The sequence below is a fragment of the Oncorhynchus nerka genome, linkage group LG19 (assembly GCF_034236695.1).
Source record: "Oncorhynchus nerka isolate Pitt River linkage group LG19, Oner_Uvic_2.0, whole genome shotgun sequence".
NCBI lineage: Eukaryota > Metazoa > Chordata > Actinopteri > Salmoniformes > Salmonidae > Oncorhynchus > Oncorhynchus nerka.
Window position 1 is genome coordinate 26912458 of NC_088414.1, and position 16423 is coordinate 26928880.

General features: G+C 43.1%; 1 protein-coding gene across 1 annotated transcript; it reads right to left on the reverse strand.

Moving 5' to 3' along the window:
• Positions 1–16192, reverse strand: LOC115146927 (protein mono-ADP-ribosyltransferase PARP14-like). The gene is made up of 18 exons (XM_065004824.1): positions 15934–16192; positions 15657–15769; positions 12187–12214; positions 11696–11932; positions 11304–11531; positions 8750–11095; positions 8378–8655; positions 7904–8140; positions 5249–5470; positions 4981–5095; positions 4702–4857; positions 4369–4431; positions 3949–4134; positions 3216–3419; positions 2480–3100; positions 1611–1756; positions 1091–1265; positions 1–914 (listed from the first exon to the last, which is right to left on the reverse strand). Exons 1-18 carry the CDS (start codon positions 16130–16132, stop codon positions 631–633), a joined length of 5838 nt encoding a protein of 1945 aa, XP_064860896.1. The 5' UTR covers positions 16133–16192; the 3' UTR covers positions 1–630.
• Positions 16193–16423: the final 231 nt, after the last annotated feature.

A 16423-nucleotide genomic window follows, 5' to 3' on the forward strand; every position in this document is an offset into this window, starting at 1 on the left:
CCTTGTCAAAAAGATTGCATTTATTTTGGGAGATCACAAAATTGAACTTCTACATTCAAGACCAGAGAAACAAATTGATTAAGAAGATAACAAAATATGTTTATTTTAGTATATTTTTTCTCAACTTGTTTCTATTACGTCAAGCTAACTTAAGAGTTGGTAGCTAGCTAGCCAGCTAGCGGTGTCGCCATTGAATGTGCAGCTTCTATTGTTAGCTGGCGGTGGAGGTTTTACTTTTGAAACCAGGGCAGAGGAAAGCAACATCCACCTCCACAAATGCTGTTAACATTGATATCCATACTGAATTAAGCACTTATTAAGGGACCTCATTGGCACCCTTAACTTTTCCACTTAATTTAAGGGGGAAATTCACCTTAAAATGTTTGTGCAACTGACTTAAACTTAAGGAAAATGTAAGGGAAAATACAAGGACAAAATTAATTTAAGATATTTTATGCAACCGGGCCTAAGCAATATCATTTATGTCTATAAAGAGTACGTTTTCTAAGGATGTCTAACCTCATACATGGATATAACAACTAGCTCCCATACCATCAAAACCCTTCACACAGACATATGCAATTTGTTGTGAAGTATTGATATACTAATGAAGGTACAGTTAAATCTCATTTACTGGAATGTGATGAGGAACTCTGGATAAGCCTGCACATCATTGAAGATCACAAACATGGTTGGATTGGAGGTGTTGTCTGTGACACTGTCGTACAAATCGGCATCCTTCCCTGAAGGTTTGGCAGGAGGAACAATCAAGCCTGCTTGTCCCCGAGTGTAGTCTCCAACAAGAACCCTGGCCAGGTACATGCGCTTGTTCCCTTGTGCATCAGCTTTAGAATATCCCCTTGCTGAATAACTGGAGTCCACAGCAAAGTATGATCCATTGCCAATTGCAGCACCTGGACGAAAAACATATTGTTCTTAAAGAGTTTTAAAAAATTAACAACAATGATACCGAATTGATCAAATGGATTTATGTCTCAACATCAAGCTCCTCCTCTCTTAGGAAGAGGTCTCAATATAACAGTAAAGCATATTGGTCATCAGACATGTTTCCATGAGACCATTCTCATACCATGTGTTCCAGCGTAGCTGCGATTGAAGCCATGGTTGTTGATCTGGGTGATGGAGTCGGAACTGGTGCCATGGAACAGCAGTTTCTCGTTGTTTGTGTGCTTGTTCTTCTCCTCCAGGAGTTTCTTTCTTATCTGGTAGTTTTTCCACAGTGAATCGTTCTGGACTTGTTCAATCTTCAAATAGCAAACGAAACACATGTATAAATCGACAGTGATTTATTTATTACTGAAGTGCAATCCCACCTAGCCAAATACGTAACGAACAGCAAAGGAATAGGAATTACACATTTCACTGGTTCCAGGAATTACAGTTCCATTCTTTAAAAAGAAATCCCAAACGCTTTGCTGTCTTTAATGTAGCAGCAAACACAATTAAAATTATTGTCTTAAAAAAAGATAGTTGAGGGATTCCTAACATCAAATTCGTCAAATGTGAGGATTTTCATATAACGTCACCATAGAAAATCAGTCTATTGTGGAATGCAAATGAAATTCTGGTATACATTTTTACAAACATACTGTAAGGATGGTGTTGTTGAGTAAAGTCTTCTGAAATTCCTTCTCTACGTCATTGTATCCCTTGGATCCTGGAGTTAGTGGGACCAGCTTTAAGAGGGAACCCTTCATGTCATCCCAGTGTGCAGGTAGAGACACTGATGTATCGTCTAGACAAAAGAGTTTGGCATTTAGTGATCAAATTATTACACAATAAGTATTGTCATTAAAAAAGATTCAATCATTCACAACTTTAAATGCATATTGATAATATACTCAGTTCCATGACATGTGCTGCAGCAGTAGGCCTAATCGCAGAAAAACAACGCTAGAACGACACATTCCTCTCTTGCTAGATGCACAAATAAAGGTGAATAACACTCAAATCTATTATTTTTTTTACCCCAAAAATTGTCTTCTGATGTGAGGTAAGCATTGACCTGCACTCAGAACATCACTTTGTTGTTTCTCTATGAATCATTCTAATATTGAGAATTAAAAAAAACTGAAAAATCCCAAACCTAGTTCAAATAAAACAGAGAAAACAGAATTATGGAAAATACAAGAATTTAATGGAGAATTGTATGGATCCTGTCATGCCACATACTGCTTATTAACCATTTTTTACCAGGTATATTGACAGAAAACATATCTTGTACACCAAGGACACGGGGATGAGTTGTAGGGTAGAGGATACGAGAAGAATGTGCATATTTTAAAGCTATATTTAAATTAGCTCTTGTTCTAGAAAAGGTTGGAGACGCCTGATACACTGTATGCAACCACACAATGACACAAAAAGAACACATTCTTTTATATTTAATATCACCGTTCTACATAATTTAATTTAAATGCAGTCTAGACAGATGAGGATTTGTTATGGATGAACTCACCTTTCAGGTCTTTTCTCAATAACTCAATGTCTCTTCTGCCCCCAAACTTGACAGCTCTCTTGTGGGCTACATTTGCCTCATAATCCTCATTGTTGATCTTGATTGTCACTTTGCTGTTGTCTCTCACAGCCTCCTCCAGGATGCAGTTGGTGAGCATGTCAAAAGACACCATTGTTCCACTGTGGTCTTTGTACTGCCACTCCACCAGGCTGCTCACCAGGAAAGCTGCCTGTTTGCGGTTCTCTGCCCTCTCCTGGTCCAGGACCATGTCCCTGATGAGGCCATCTGCTGTAAGCACATCGCGGCTCAGGCCCTCCAGGCGGATCAGGGAGTCTGGGCCCTTCTTCTCCAGGCGTATCCTGACCGTCAGCTCCCTCTGCATGGCCTGCAACTTCTCCACATCCCCCTGGCTCAGCTGGCTGATGTACGGGTTCTTGATGGTTTTGTCAGTTTGCTCCTTCACTATGAGGTTTTCAATCCAGTCCCGGGCACGGCTCACAGCCTGGGGGCTCTCTGCACACAGCTGGAACACGGTCGGGGCAAACTCCTCTCCCGCCATGACAAAGTTCTCACGGGCAGAGCCCTCATCACTGGGTCCCATAAAGTAGGTTGTCAGTGTATCTATGAAGAAACAGCACACATAACATAAATGTCACTTATGATTATAATAACTATTGTATTAGTACACATTAAGCTCATATTGTCTTCTACCTCGCACACTTCCATTCTCACTGACCTTTAAACCTGGTAAAAATGCCCTTTTCCTCCACTCCCTCTCCCACTCTCCTCTTCATGCTCTTGTGGAACTCCGTCATCATGGCAGTCTGGAATATCACGATGTTCACACTTCTCACAAACTGTCCCTTTTTCCTCTTCACAAAGTCCACCACTGCGTCAATCATGGCGTCCGCAACAGCAGAGGGACTCGCCCCACCCTGGCCTGACAGACAGACAGATGGAGGCAGACACACAATGACATGGCTATGGAGGCAAACAGAAATACATAGATGGAGACAGAAGTACAGATAGACAATGACATGATAGAAGCAAATCTGTCCCTGAGAGTGACTAATCACAAGACAAATAAGGAAGGGAAGGAGACAAGGAAAATATGAAAGGGAAGGAGACCAGGAAAATATGAAAGGAACAAGTAAAAGTGGCATAGTATATTTGGGGAAAAGACGTAGAAAGAACAAGAGTATTTGCTAAGGCTAAGAAAAGTAGCAGGTAGTCATTATGAGGAGCAGGTAGTCATTATGAGGAGCAGGTAGTCATTATGAGGAGCAGGTCGTCATTATGAGGAGCAGGTAGTCATTATGAGGAGCAGGTCGTCATTATGAGGAGCAGGTCGTCATTATGAGGAGCAGGTAGTCATTATGAGGAGCAGGTAGTCATTATGAGGAGCAGGTCGTCATTATGAGGAGCAGGTCATCATTATGAGGAGCAGGTAGTCCATTAAAGCAGAGTACCTGTTCCAAGCGCTGGGAAGGACACTGAGGTGAACCTTCGCTCCTCACACTTCTTGAGAACATCGTACACAGTCTCTTTAATGTTCTCAGGGTCATTCTGTCCCACAATGTGCATGATGTGTTTGCATGGGAGAGATCCTGCTGATGTCACGATCATCCTGCATGGTTGGAAGCTTGGGGATCTGACTGTAGAAAAGCATAAAAGGAAAGGTTTAGATGTCAAGAATCTAAGTTACTAAAAGGTCAAATCAATGCACACCAGTGTTGTAGGACCCATGGATTGGAAACTGCCTTTAGACTTTTACCAGACAGTATCAAACAGTGCTGAAATGTCATCTCATTCATATCCAACATGACACCAGTCTCCTTGACCAGAAACATGACTACAGTATATGTTGACCCAAGGACATGGATACACACCAATCTCTGAGCACTCCAACTCCACCTTCAATCCAGCTCCTTCTAAAATTGATTTGGATACACCTGAAGAAACAAAGACATTAGTACAATATGGCTCTTTATTCTAAGTCAACAATTGTACCATTAAATAAGTTGTGTGTCTGTAGGGGTGTGTGGGATTTAGCTTGCTTTCTGATTGTGTAGCTGTAAACACTGTTCATTTGGATTTCCAACATTTCAGATGTGTACATGTTAAACATCCTTATAAGGTGTTCCTTAGTATTTGTCTTAGTAGCCTCATAAACATGAAACATTGGTTACGACACCTATGCTATTGTCAGAGGTACAAGTCACCTGATTTGAGGTTAAAGTCCTTATTGGAGGAGTTGACAATGATGTCACTGGTCTCCTTGGCGATGTCTCCTGATGACACTTCAAAGGTCACGTGACCCATCTGCATGCTGTACACACCCAGAGAAGGGGATGACACCTGTCCAAAGAAGCCTGCGCCTAATGAAAATAACATGTTTAGACAAGGGGGTTCTGTGGAAACAGACATGCTCTAAAGAGGCAGCAGTGTCTCAGTGGTTGAATATTTTTGGGGAGACTTTGAAGGCTGTGAATTAAGCTTACCAGAGGGCTGCTGTGATTGGCCAACATGAGATTTGGAATGTTGTGATTGGCCGGAACCTTGTGAACTCTGCCAAGTATACCCTTGTGTCTGACCTTTGAATTCCCTGACAAAGCACTGTAAACAGGAGATATAAAGTGTGGAGCATTTATCAAACATATCTAAGAGCACAACACACACTGAAAAAGGTGAGGTTATGCAACAACACTACCTCTGTGTGATGATAAACACTGAATCCCCCTTTAAACCATTTTCCATCTTCAAACTTACATCCACAGTTTGGGTGTCGCTGGGGTGGACCACGATGGCCACCTCTTTAAGGTGTGTGGAGTTTCTTCTCTGGCTGAAGTCTTTGACCTCCTGCAGAAGAAGCTTGGACACCAGGCCCTTAGGGAATCCCATGTTCCCAGTTCCAATGGCAGGGAAAGACAGGGATGCCAGCCTATGCTTCTCTGCCTCACTCAGGCAATCTCTGATCATCGTTCTCAATATCTTAAATCACAAACACATGGACAATTTTAGAAACATTTTACTAAAACCATTATATGCACTCTCAATAACCAGTACTTAATTTGAGCTGGAACCTGTTCCGGCATCTATCAGATTTGACTTCGTTTGTTCCGGCACTTATGTGGACGGATCCGGTACCTCTCACAACATGATTTATTAATTGTTTCAATGTTCGCCCTGTATACATTCTAATAAAAGCGATCAGCGTTAAATCAAGTTGCCTCCTCGTTATTTCTCCTTCCCAACAAAAAGACCATGTAAAAGCGTGGGGATCCTTCATCCTTTCCTGCCACACTGATTCCAGACCTGCTCTCTTATTTGTACATAGAGGTTATTGGGAGGGAGGGTGGTGTAAAGTAACTGATCTCGACACAGGTCTTGGTAGGTGGTCAGCTAGTGAAGAGGTCCCTACGTAATCATGTTATGTAGCCTAAGCTAGTCGTCTCCCTACTGAATTTGAATCTTGGGAAAGCCAGATAAAAAATGGAAAAGAAAAGGCAATCGAGTTTGACATTTTACAAGTCCAAAAATCTAGAGAAAGATGGTCAATTTGCAGTTCAAGCAAACACATAACCCCATGCTTGTCATTCATAATTCAAAATTGGGCTGTACCACATGCAAAAAGGAAGATAGCTTGGGTCTAGAAACGACTGGAGGGATTAAACTAGCAAAAGAGTGGGTGCAATGTACAGTAAGTTAACATCCTATGCCTCAGACGTATAACAAGGTTTTTGAACATGCCCGAACCAGGGAACATTTGGTGGCAGCAAGTCTTGTAGATGAGGCTAAAGAGGACAATAAAAAAATTGCCAGTCTTCAGAAAAGCCTTAGAAGGAGGCTAAAGGTCACAGCCACAGGCCCGCTCATGGCTTTGAGCAAGAAATGGACTCTCAGGAGTTAAATGGACTTGACATGGGGAGAGTATTTGCTGGAGGTTTGGAAAACTAAGGTAGGACATTTTTTTCCCTTTACAAACTTGTTCTGTACTGTGAAAGTACCGTAATTTCCGGACTATAAGCCGCTACTTTTTTCCCACGCTTTGAACCTCGCGGTTTATACAATGACGCGGCTAATTTATGGATTTTTCCCGCTTTCACAAGATTCATGCCGCCAAAAAACTGAGCACCGTCACATAATGTGACGTAAATCGAGCACGCTCAAACTTCCCATCATTCTGATTACGGTAGTCATTTTGTCACCCTCATCATGGCAAAGACATGGAGAAATGCATATGATGCAGCTTTCAAGTTGAAGGCGATAGATCTGGCTGTTGGAAAAGGAAATAGAGCTGCTGACAGCGAGGCGCATTATCAAAAAATCCACTATCATCAACGGGTTTCGAAAGGCTGGACTGCTGCGTGTTGAATTTGCCTCCGGATGAAAGTGACGAGAGCGACAATGAAAACGATCCAACATCGGATGAAGCAATTCTGAGGCTATTCAACTCCGACACCGAAGAAGATGACTTCAGTGGTTTCAGTGCACAGGAGGAGGAAGATAGTGACCAATGACTTTCTTGGTAGGCTAGTGTTTACTGTTTATTTTTGTTACAAGCCGTGTTTCGTTAAAGCCTATTTATTTTTGTTACAAGCCGTGTTTCGTTTAAAAACCTATTTATTTTTGTTACAAGCCGTGTTTCGTTTAAAAACCTATTTATTTTTGTTACAAGCCGTGTTTCGTTTAAAGGCTGTGTAAAGTTAATTTGTTTCGATGTACCGGTAGGCACCTGCGGCTTATAGACATGTGCGGCTTATTTATGTACAAAATACTTTTTAAATTTTTTATTCAGTGGGTGCGGTTTATATTCAGATGCGCAGAAATTACGGTAATCTGAATATGTGCTTCATATTATCACAATGGCAGGAGGCATATATATTCTCGTATGTGTGTTCTGCTGTAGCCTACAGAGATTTATTTTATTTGAAGTTATATTCTGATATTGTGATATTTGTTCTACTGCTACATTGATGTCTTGAAAATGATATTAAATTGGGGTCTTGTGAGCCCCACAGCTGAGTACGTGTGCATATGGCGGGTGTTCTGCAGTGTCGTCTAAAAATGTTGCTATACATCAATGTCTAGAAAATTAGACTATAAGAAATATGGACTTGTGTAAGCCCTGCAGCTATACTCAAGTATGTGGGCATACTGCAGTGACGTTTAACATGCTTTCAATTAATCAGCACCTTGGAGAGAACAGCACCTTGGAGAGTGCTGTCCATTTAACCAACATAGACAGTAGGCTATTTGGCTGTTTACTCTGTCTGCTGTGCTGCTACGTTGTGTTTGACACTTTTTTTCTCAATGTGTTCCAGTACCTCAGAGCCCTCCGGATACCCCCACCCCTCACACTCACTATGTGTTCCGGGACCTCCCGATTTACAAATTAAACACGGTCAAAAACTCATAGCTTACCTTCTCTGCTGAGCCAGCTCCCTGATCCCAATGGGGGCAGACAGTATGGATCACCCTCTGACATCGCAGGTTGTAACCGTTGGTGACCACAATGTCACCATAGGCCAATCTGTTGACGCGAACCTCATCTGTGGCTGCTGATTGGAGCCCAGGACCGGCTGCCTTTAGGATAGCATTGGACACAGCACCTTTACTCAGGTCCAAATCCTCAGAGATGGTGTTGACGATGCCCTCAGACTAGAGGTTTCAAAACAAATGACCAAACATTCATGAAGCGAGAAGGGGACAGCTATGTATTTCTATTCAAACTTAAATTATGACTTCTACAAGACAGCTGTCATTCCAGATAAAGAAGAGTAGAATGAAAAGTAAACAAATTATACACCTTATACTCTGGGTTATATGATGTACTACTTATAATACACGTATCAATGGTTTATGTGGTGCTCTGATAACTACAGTATGTGTACTCACATATTCCTCCTGGATATTTCCCTTCCTCAGAATGATCTTCAGACCCTCTTGTGTGCGATTGGTCTGTAGGATTTCCCCACTGCCTGTCCCCTCAAACTTCCTCTCTTGGCCATACTCTCTCCTCTGCTCCTCTTGGTTTTCATGATAATTTCTTTGAGTTATGCTGTCTCCTCCCCTATATCCATGTCCTCCTCTACCTCCACCTCCTCTACCTTCTCCTCCCCCTCTACCTTCTCCTCCCCCTCTACCTTCTCCTCCTCCTCTACCTCCACCTCCTCCTCTACCTTCTCCTCCTCCTCTACCTCCTGCTCCCCTCTACCGCCTGCTCCCCCTCTACCTTCTCTTCCCCCTCTACCTTCTCTTCCCCTCTACCTTCTCCTCCCCCTCTACCTCCACCTTCTCCTCCCCCCCTTCTGCTTTGTCCCCACTGCCCATGTCCCCATGGTGACTGTCCCTGATATCCAGGTCCTTGATGTCCGTAACTATGTTGTCCTCTTCCCCGTCGTTCACTTCCCTGTTGCCCGCGTCCCCGATGTCTATTTCCCCTATGTGCACCCTGCAGAGGCATGGTCATTTTTGGGTGCAGGTCATTGAACGTTTTCTGGACAGCGCTGGCCAGGGCTCTCACAGTGTTGTCACTGTTGTCCACCAGGTGAATCTCAGTCAGGGAGGTCTGACCACTCAGGTTCTCACAGTAGTCACGCACTGCCACAGCAATGGTCTCAGTGCACAGGTCCAGAGGAAAGCCGAATATCCCAGAGCTGACGGCCGGGACGGCAACAGTTGAGCAGTTAACCTTCGCAGCCTCCCTCAGGCTCTCATTCACAGCTTGTTTCAGACGCTGTATGGCTGTTCCCTGGTCAAAGTCTGTGAACCGTGGACCAACCGCATGGACCACATACTTACAGGGCAGATTGCCTGCATCTGTCACAATGGCGTCGCCTGGCTGCAGTCGGCGGTTATTACGGATATGTTGATCACTGAGCTCCTGCAGCCGAGGACCAGCAGCCTTGAGTAGTGCTAAAGCCAGGCCTCCAATATGCTGCAGGTCTTCATTGGCTGCATTGACTACTGCGTCCACTTTGAACTTGCAGATGTCTGCCTTACTGACAGAGACCAGGATTCCATTGTGTGTTCTCACCTCACAGCAAGATGATGGGCCAAACCCTTCCTCCCAATCTTCATCATCGCCCTCTTCTTCCTCCAGCATGTAGTCTTCCTGCAGCAGCACCACACAGCCATGCTCCTTCATCGCCATGGAAACAAACATTCTTCCCTTCTCTTGGAAGTACTTCCTTGCTCCAGGCTTCATGATGGTGAGCTCATCAGTGCAGAAAGGTGCTACCATCTTCTGAAAGGTCTCTTTGACCTTCTTGACATAGAGACGGGCTCCAGAAAGGACAATTTTGGGCCTTCTGGGGTCAAAGTGGACATTCACCTCATCACGCTTGGCAAAATGTTTCCAGTCCTGGGATTTGTTCTCCTGGATGAATTTAACCACGGCACAGGACTTGACACGGACAGCCTCTTCGACTCGTGAGTAGTTTTCAACAAAGTCCCGCAGACTGTTGCTGACCTCTCTGACCGGGTCCAGGAAGCCAGACACAATGATTCTGTCTCTGCTCTCTGGGTGAAGCTTTATCACCACCGTTCTTTTCTTTAGGGAGTTGTAGGCATCCACCAGCTGGTTGTTCAGATCTTTCCACTCAGGCTTCCTCAGCACCTCCTGATCCTCCACCATAAGGCTCTGCAGGGACAGGGCAGTCTTCACCCTCTGCTCTGCATCAGCCAATGCTCTGTCTGAGCTACCAGTCAGAAGTACATTTCCACCCTCCACTCTGTACACAGCGTTGATGCCCCGGGACGTGAACAGGTCCTGGGACATCTCCATACTGTCCACTGACCGCAAGAAGTCCAGGAGTTGGGGTTCCAGCTTCAGCTGCTTCTTATTCATCTTGAGCTCCCTCTCCAGAATCCAGTTCTTCATCTTGTACACCTCTGCAACAAGACCTGAGAGAACCAACTTCTTGGTGTCGTCTCTATAAGAAAAACCCATCTCTGGGGCTTCGTCTGCTGCGCGCTTCAGAAGTCCTTCCTGCTGCAGGATATAGAACATGGCAGGGGACATGTCCATCTCGTCCGAGATGCCATCCCTCTGCCTCTCTATCCGACTCATGGCCCTCTGCATGAGTTCTTCCACCAGCACCTGGAGTCGCTTTGTGTCTTCGGCCAGACCTGCAACTGTCAGAGACCCTTTGGAGGCATCCATAGCTAGGACAGCATCCTCTTTCACCACCGAGCGGACTTCTTTCTCCACTGCCTTCCACGCTGGGGCACTTGCAAAACACTCAAACACAGCATATTGGGCCATGATGTCACGGAAGACAATCAAGGCATTCTGTTTCCATCCGTCTACATATTCGCTTGTTAGTCCTTTCTGCCTTAGCAGGGTTGGCAAAGGACTGAGTTTTACCTCAGGAGTATCCATGTCTACTTGACAGAAATGAGCCTTCATCTGGTCAGTGATGCGGGAAAACTGTCTCTTCATGGAGAGGAATTTCCATACAGCAGAATGCACACACTCTTTGAAGGGGTCAGGCATCTTCCACATTGGCCTCTCCTTTCCATACAAGGCAGTGCTCAATGACTCATAGTATGGATACACGTTGACTGGGACTTTGCCAATTACATGATGTTTATTTAGAGTGGTTTCCACAACTGAAACGACATAGATAACGGACTGTCTTTCATAGCATGAAATGAGGGCGAAACAGAATATTTCTGTTTAAGGCCAAGAGACTGCTGCACCAACAGAATAGCAAGGCTACATTCAATTCCTCTTATAATAGAGAGTAATAGATTACCAAATAAGCAAATTGATTAACATTTATATAATTAAACAGCTCATTCAAACAGCAGGTTTTACCTTCTGCTGCGTGGAAGGTGACAATGGCTGCCTGTTCCTCATGGAACATAATGATGTCCTTTGCTGGGCCAGCCCACTTCTCAAAGTAGAGCACCAGCATCTCTTCAGGTATGTTGGAGGTCAGGTTCTCCACTCTCACACTCTGGCACCTCTCTAGCAACCGGCCAATCAAACCCTGCTTCTGGAAACTCTTGTTGCTCTTGCTCTCAGTAAGGAACCGCTCCACATCTAAAGACAGACAGCAATCATATCATTAATATCATGCACAACAGTTATTGAAATTATGATCCCTTCTTGTGAGGGAGAGATCTGTTTTTATAATACTTCAAAAGTGAAATTCATTGTTAGTTTTCTGTGTTGAAAAAAATCGATAATTTGAAATAGTGACCAACCTTTGGGATTATTGAAGGTCACAACAGCTCTGTTGGTCTCACTGATGACCTCTAGGGAGAAGTTGTCCTCCTCCAGGCCAGAGAGGGTCTCCACCAGCAATGTCAGCATCTCTCTCGGCATGCTCTCAGGAACTCTCTCCAGCACCACAGCAGAGCTCTGAGGAGACACCTCAGCTCCACCTCCCTCTCCAGGCCCACTCTCAGAGTTGGGAGCTTCCTGTGCTTCACTTGACACATCTGGGATTAAACACACTAGATATTCATATCCAATAACCTCATTCATATTTTCACAGTTCTCTGACTTCATTGGCACATTTCTGCCTATGACAAATTTACAAGGAGATATGGCCTGATAAGGCTGCATTTTGCAACACTGTCTAATGATATGCCAATAGGGATCATTATGAAATGTATTAGGCAAAACATTCAATATAATAATATTAGGTCAAGGGAATGCATCAACAACCACAGAAGCAAGGAAAAGATGTTACCTGACAATTCATTGCTTGTAGCACCAAGCTGGAAAACATGCAAAACAAACAAAATGTATATGTCAAATAGTTAACCAATGGGCAAATTTACAAGTATGCTGTTTAATAGTAGCCATAAAAATAATGTATTATCCATCAGTTTGAAGCCCTGGCTAGCCTGTCGAGCCAAGACAGCACTAATTTAGCTTACAGTTAATCTCTGTTTAACCAGAAGTAAAATCTTGCATGCAGAGCATTCGGAAAGTATTCAGACCTCTTGACTTTTCCACATTTTGTTACGTTACAGCTATATTCTAAAATTGATTAAATATTTTTCCCCTCATCAATCTACACCCAATACCCCATAATGACAAAGCAAAAACATATTTTTTGAAAAATTTGCAAATGTATTGAAATATTTAAAAAACTTAAATATCACATTTACATAAGTATTCAGACCCTTTACTCAGTACTTTGTCGAAGCACCTTTGGCAGCGATTACAGCCTTGAGTCTTCTCGGGTATGACGCTACAAGCTTGGCACACCTACACACCTTCTCTGCAGATCCTCTCAAGCTCTGTCAGGTTAGATGGGGACTGTCGCTGCACAGCTATTTTCAGGTATTTTGAGAGATGTTAGATCGAGTTCAAGTCTGGGCTCTGGCTGGGCCACTCAAGGACATTCAGAGACTTGTCCAGAAGCCTTTCCTGCATTGTCTTGGCTGTGTGCTTAGGGTCGTTGTCCTGTTGGAAGGTGAATCTTCACCCCAGTCTGAGGTCAGGTTTTCTGAGCAGGTTTTTAATCAAGGATCTCTCTGTACTTTGCTCCATTCATCTTTCCCTCAATCCTGATGAGTCTCCCAGTCCCTGCCGCTGAAAAACATCCTCACAGCATGATGATGCCACCACCGTGCTTCACCGTAGGGATGGTGCCAGGTTTCCTCCAGATGTGACATTTGGCATTCAGGCCAAAAAGTTCAATTTTAGTTTCATCAGACCAGTTAATCTTGTTTCTCATGGTCTGAGAGTCCTTTAGGTGCCTTTTGGCAAACTCTAGGCAGACTGTCATGTGCCTTTTACTGAGGAGTGGCTTCCGTCTGGCCACTCTACCATAAAGGCTTGGTTGGTGGAGTGTTGCAGATAAGGTTGCCCTACTCCCCTGATTGCTCTGTTTGGCTGGCGACTAGCTCTAGTAAGAATCTTGGTGGTTCCAAACTTCTTTCATTTAAGAATGAGGGAGGCCACTGTGTTCTTGGGGACCTTCAATGCTGCAGAAATGTTTTGGTATCATTCCCGAGATCTGTACTTCGACCTTATCCTGTCTCGGAGCTCTATGGACAATTCCTTCAACCTTATGGCTTGGATTTTGCTCTGCACTGTAAACTGTGGGACCTCATATAGACAGGTGTGTGCCTTTCCAAATCATGTCAAATCAATTGAATTTACCACAGGTGGACTCCAATCAATCAAGTTATAGAAAACATCTCAAGGATGATCAATGGAAGCAGGATGTACCTTCGAGTCTCATAGCAAAGGGCCTGAATATTTTTTATACATTTGCAAACATTTCTAAAAACCTTTTTTCACTTTGTCATTTTGGAGCTTAGTGTGTAGATTGATGAGGGAAAAAATAAATAAATACATTTTAGAATAAGGCTGTAACGTAACAAAATGTGGAAAAAGGGAAGGGGTCTGAATACTTTCCAAATGCACTGTAATTTGGCCAGCTGCTTGCTTGGATTTTTGTTTTTGGTCAAAAAAGACCATCAAATCACCAGAAATTCATCTCCATCACTTGTTTAATTTTTTTTATTTGGGAATACATTAAAATCTAGAAAATGAATTTGGATAAATTCGGAATAAATTATATTTAATTACCACAAGCTTTCAATGGAAAACGATAGAATGACAAACCAAATAAATATGTATAGCAGCCTAGAGTGCGCAGCCAAACTGCAGCAACAATTGGCAAAAGTAGGGTGAGTATTGGGAATGTGCTTGGGTGCCGAGCTCTTTCCTTTTCTAACACGCTCTGCGTTCACTCTTGAGTTGGCCAAATCTGACTTAACAAGAACAGACACATACAGAAAACTCTATGAGGGGTTGCTAAAACAGCTGTCCTCAGAACATTTGTTTTTGACTTGAGGCTCATGTACAACGCACTATGAACTTGCCCGGTCCTAGTGTAGCCTGCAGTGCTTAATTTGTAGATCAGGGGGTGCCGGAACAAAAATTGAGCAAGAGAGGGTGGTGACCTGGGGAGCTTTGAGGTATCGAAACACATGAGAAAAAAACAATCCCCTTTATAATAAAGCATTGCATTCATATCATCACATTTGCATAGTGGAATAGCACAGTAGAGTAGAGGTACTTACAGAAGTGGCACACATGGGGAACATTTTAGGAAGCCTAGGTTCTAGGAAAAATGTGCCATTTTATAAATGCATTTCATGCAATTCTATGTCATTTTACATGACTGGAGACTGGCAGAATATTTTTCATACCTAATACTGCACGAATGATCTAAAGGACAAGGCTACTTTGACACCAACACACTGAGAATCTTCGATAAATAAAAACGACCTTGTCTTAAATCCAGCAATTTAACCTTAATTTAACCAGCAATTTAATTTAACCTTATTTAGCCAGACAAGTTAAGAACAAATTCTTATTTACAATGACGGCCTACACCGGCCAAAGCAGGACGACGCTGTGCCAATTGTGCACCACCCTATGGGACTCCCAATCACGGCTGGTTGTGATACGGCAGGTAGCCTAGTGGTTAGGGCATTAGACTAGTAACTGAAAGGTTGCAAGATCAAATCCCTGAGCTGACAAGGTAAAAAATCTGTTGTTCTGGCCCTGAACAAGGCACTTAACCCACTGTTCCTAGGCTGTCATTGAAAATAAGAATATGTTCTTAACTGACTTGCCTAGTTAAATAACTTTTAAATTAAATGAAAATACAGCCTGTGATACAGCCTAGGCTAGGTGTGTGGGGACCCATATTGTAGGTTACAATATGAGGAAGAAATTAAAGTCCTAAAAATGCTTTACAGTTTCACTACCTCACCCAATGATGTGAGTGTGGAAAAGGTGAACAGACTGTTGTTTATCAACAAAGACAAGCCACCTCAGCTTCCATCCACGTAGGCCTAATTATGATGTTAGTTGACATTCATGTGGAAACGTACTTCCCCACAAACACTGCTTACAACTGAAGATAGCAGTCTGTTACAATAATCCTTATTTATCTTTAGACATTCTGTATGAGACAAATACATGACAAATCTGGGCACGGCAACGAATACGCGCATTTATCTCTGATTGGCTGCAGTAAAAGTGGCGCATGACAGAACAAGCTAGGTTGAATCCGGACAACTGTAGCTGGAATGGGAAGGCCTCAACACCGTTGATAGCAGACATTCGTACATTTGATTTCACAGAAAGTCAACAATCCAACAGTTGCAGCTATTCATATAGACTACTCACCGACAGAGTGCAATCCTCTTTCAGATTTCCCCCCGAGGATGACAAGCGCAACTTCACAGTTTCATTGTCTACAGTAATTTCGTGGTTATCTCTCGATAGAACCCTTTCCCTGACTGTGGAGACAAATGCGACATCATGCACACGTCACTTTACTGGAAGTCACTTGTACATATTTACATTTGTATGGTTAACACTATTGAACTGTTATGATATCCTACAGTAGGCTATAAAATGACAACTATACGATACAAATCGTCATCCGTGGTGATCTGCTTACCATCCTCAGATTTGAAATAAACAGTTGCTCTAGTGGAGCGTTGATCCTCGTAGTGCACCAAGCAGTCCCCTCCACTCGACTTCTTTTTACTTTGAAAATAAATCTGAAGCTTGTTCTGTATCCCTTTAGAGACAGAGTTTGTCCAACTGACGTCTACAGTGATGGGATAAGGATATTCATCCATCGTTTCTCCCCTCATGCGAATACTGTTTGGGTATGAAACGCGTCGTCCTATTCTTTCACTGCATCCACTGTTTCACTTTCGTTTCAGCCTCGGTTGACGAGGAAATCGTGTGTACAGTGGACCTACTGATCATATAACCACGCCGTATATGAGTAGGCCGGCTAAGGTTGTAAAACATTATCGGGCATATAAACCTATTGGCCTATACTTTTCAAGTAGAGTGTTTAACTTTCGAACGTTTTGCTAAAAAAAATGGCGAATGGAAACGATGTTGCATTATATTTTCACCTGCTTCACAATGTCTTA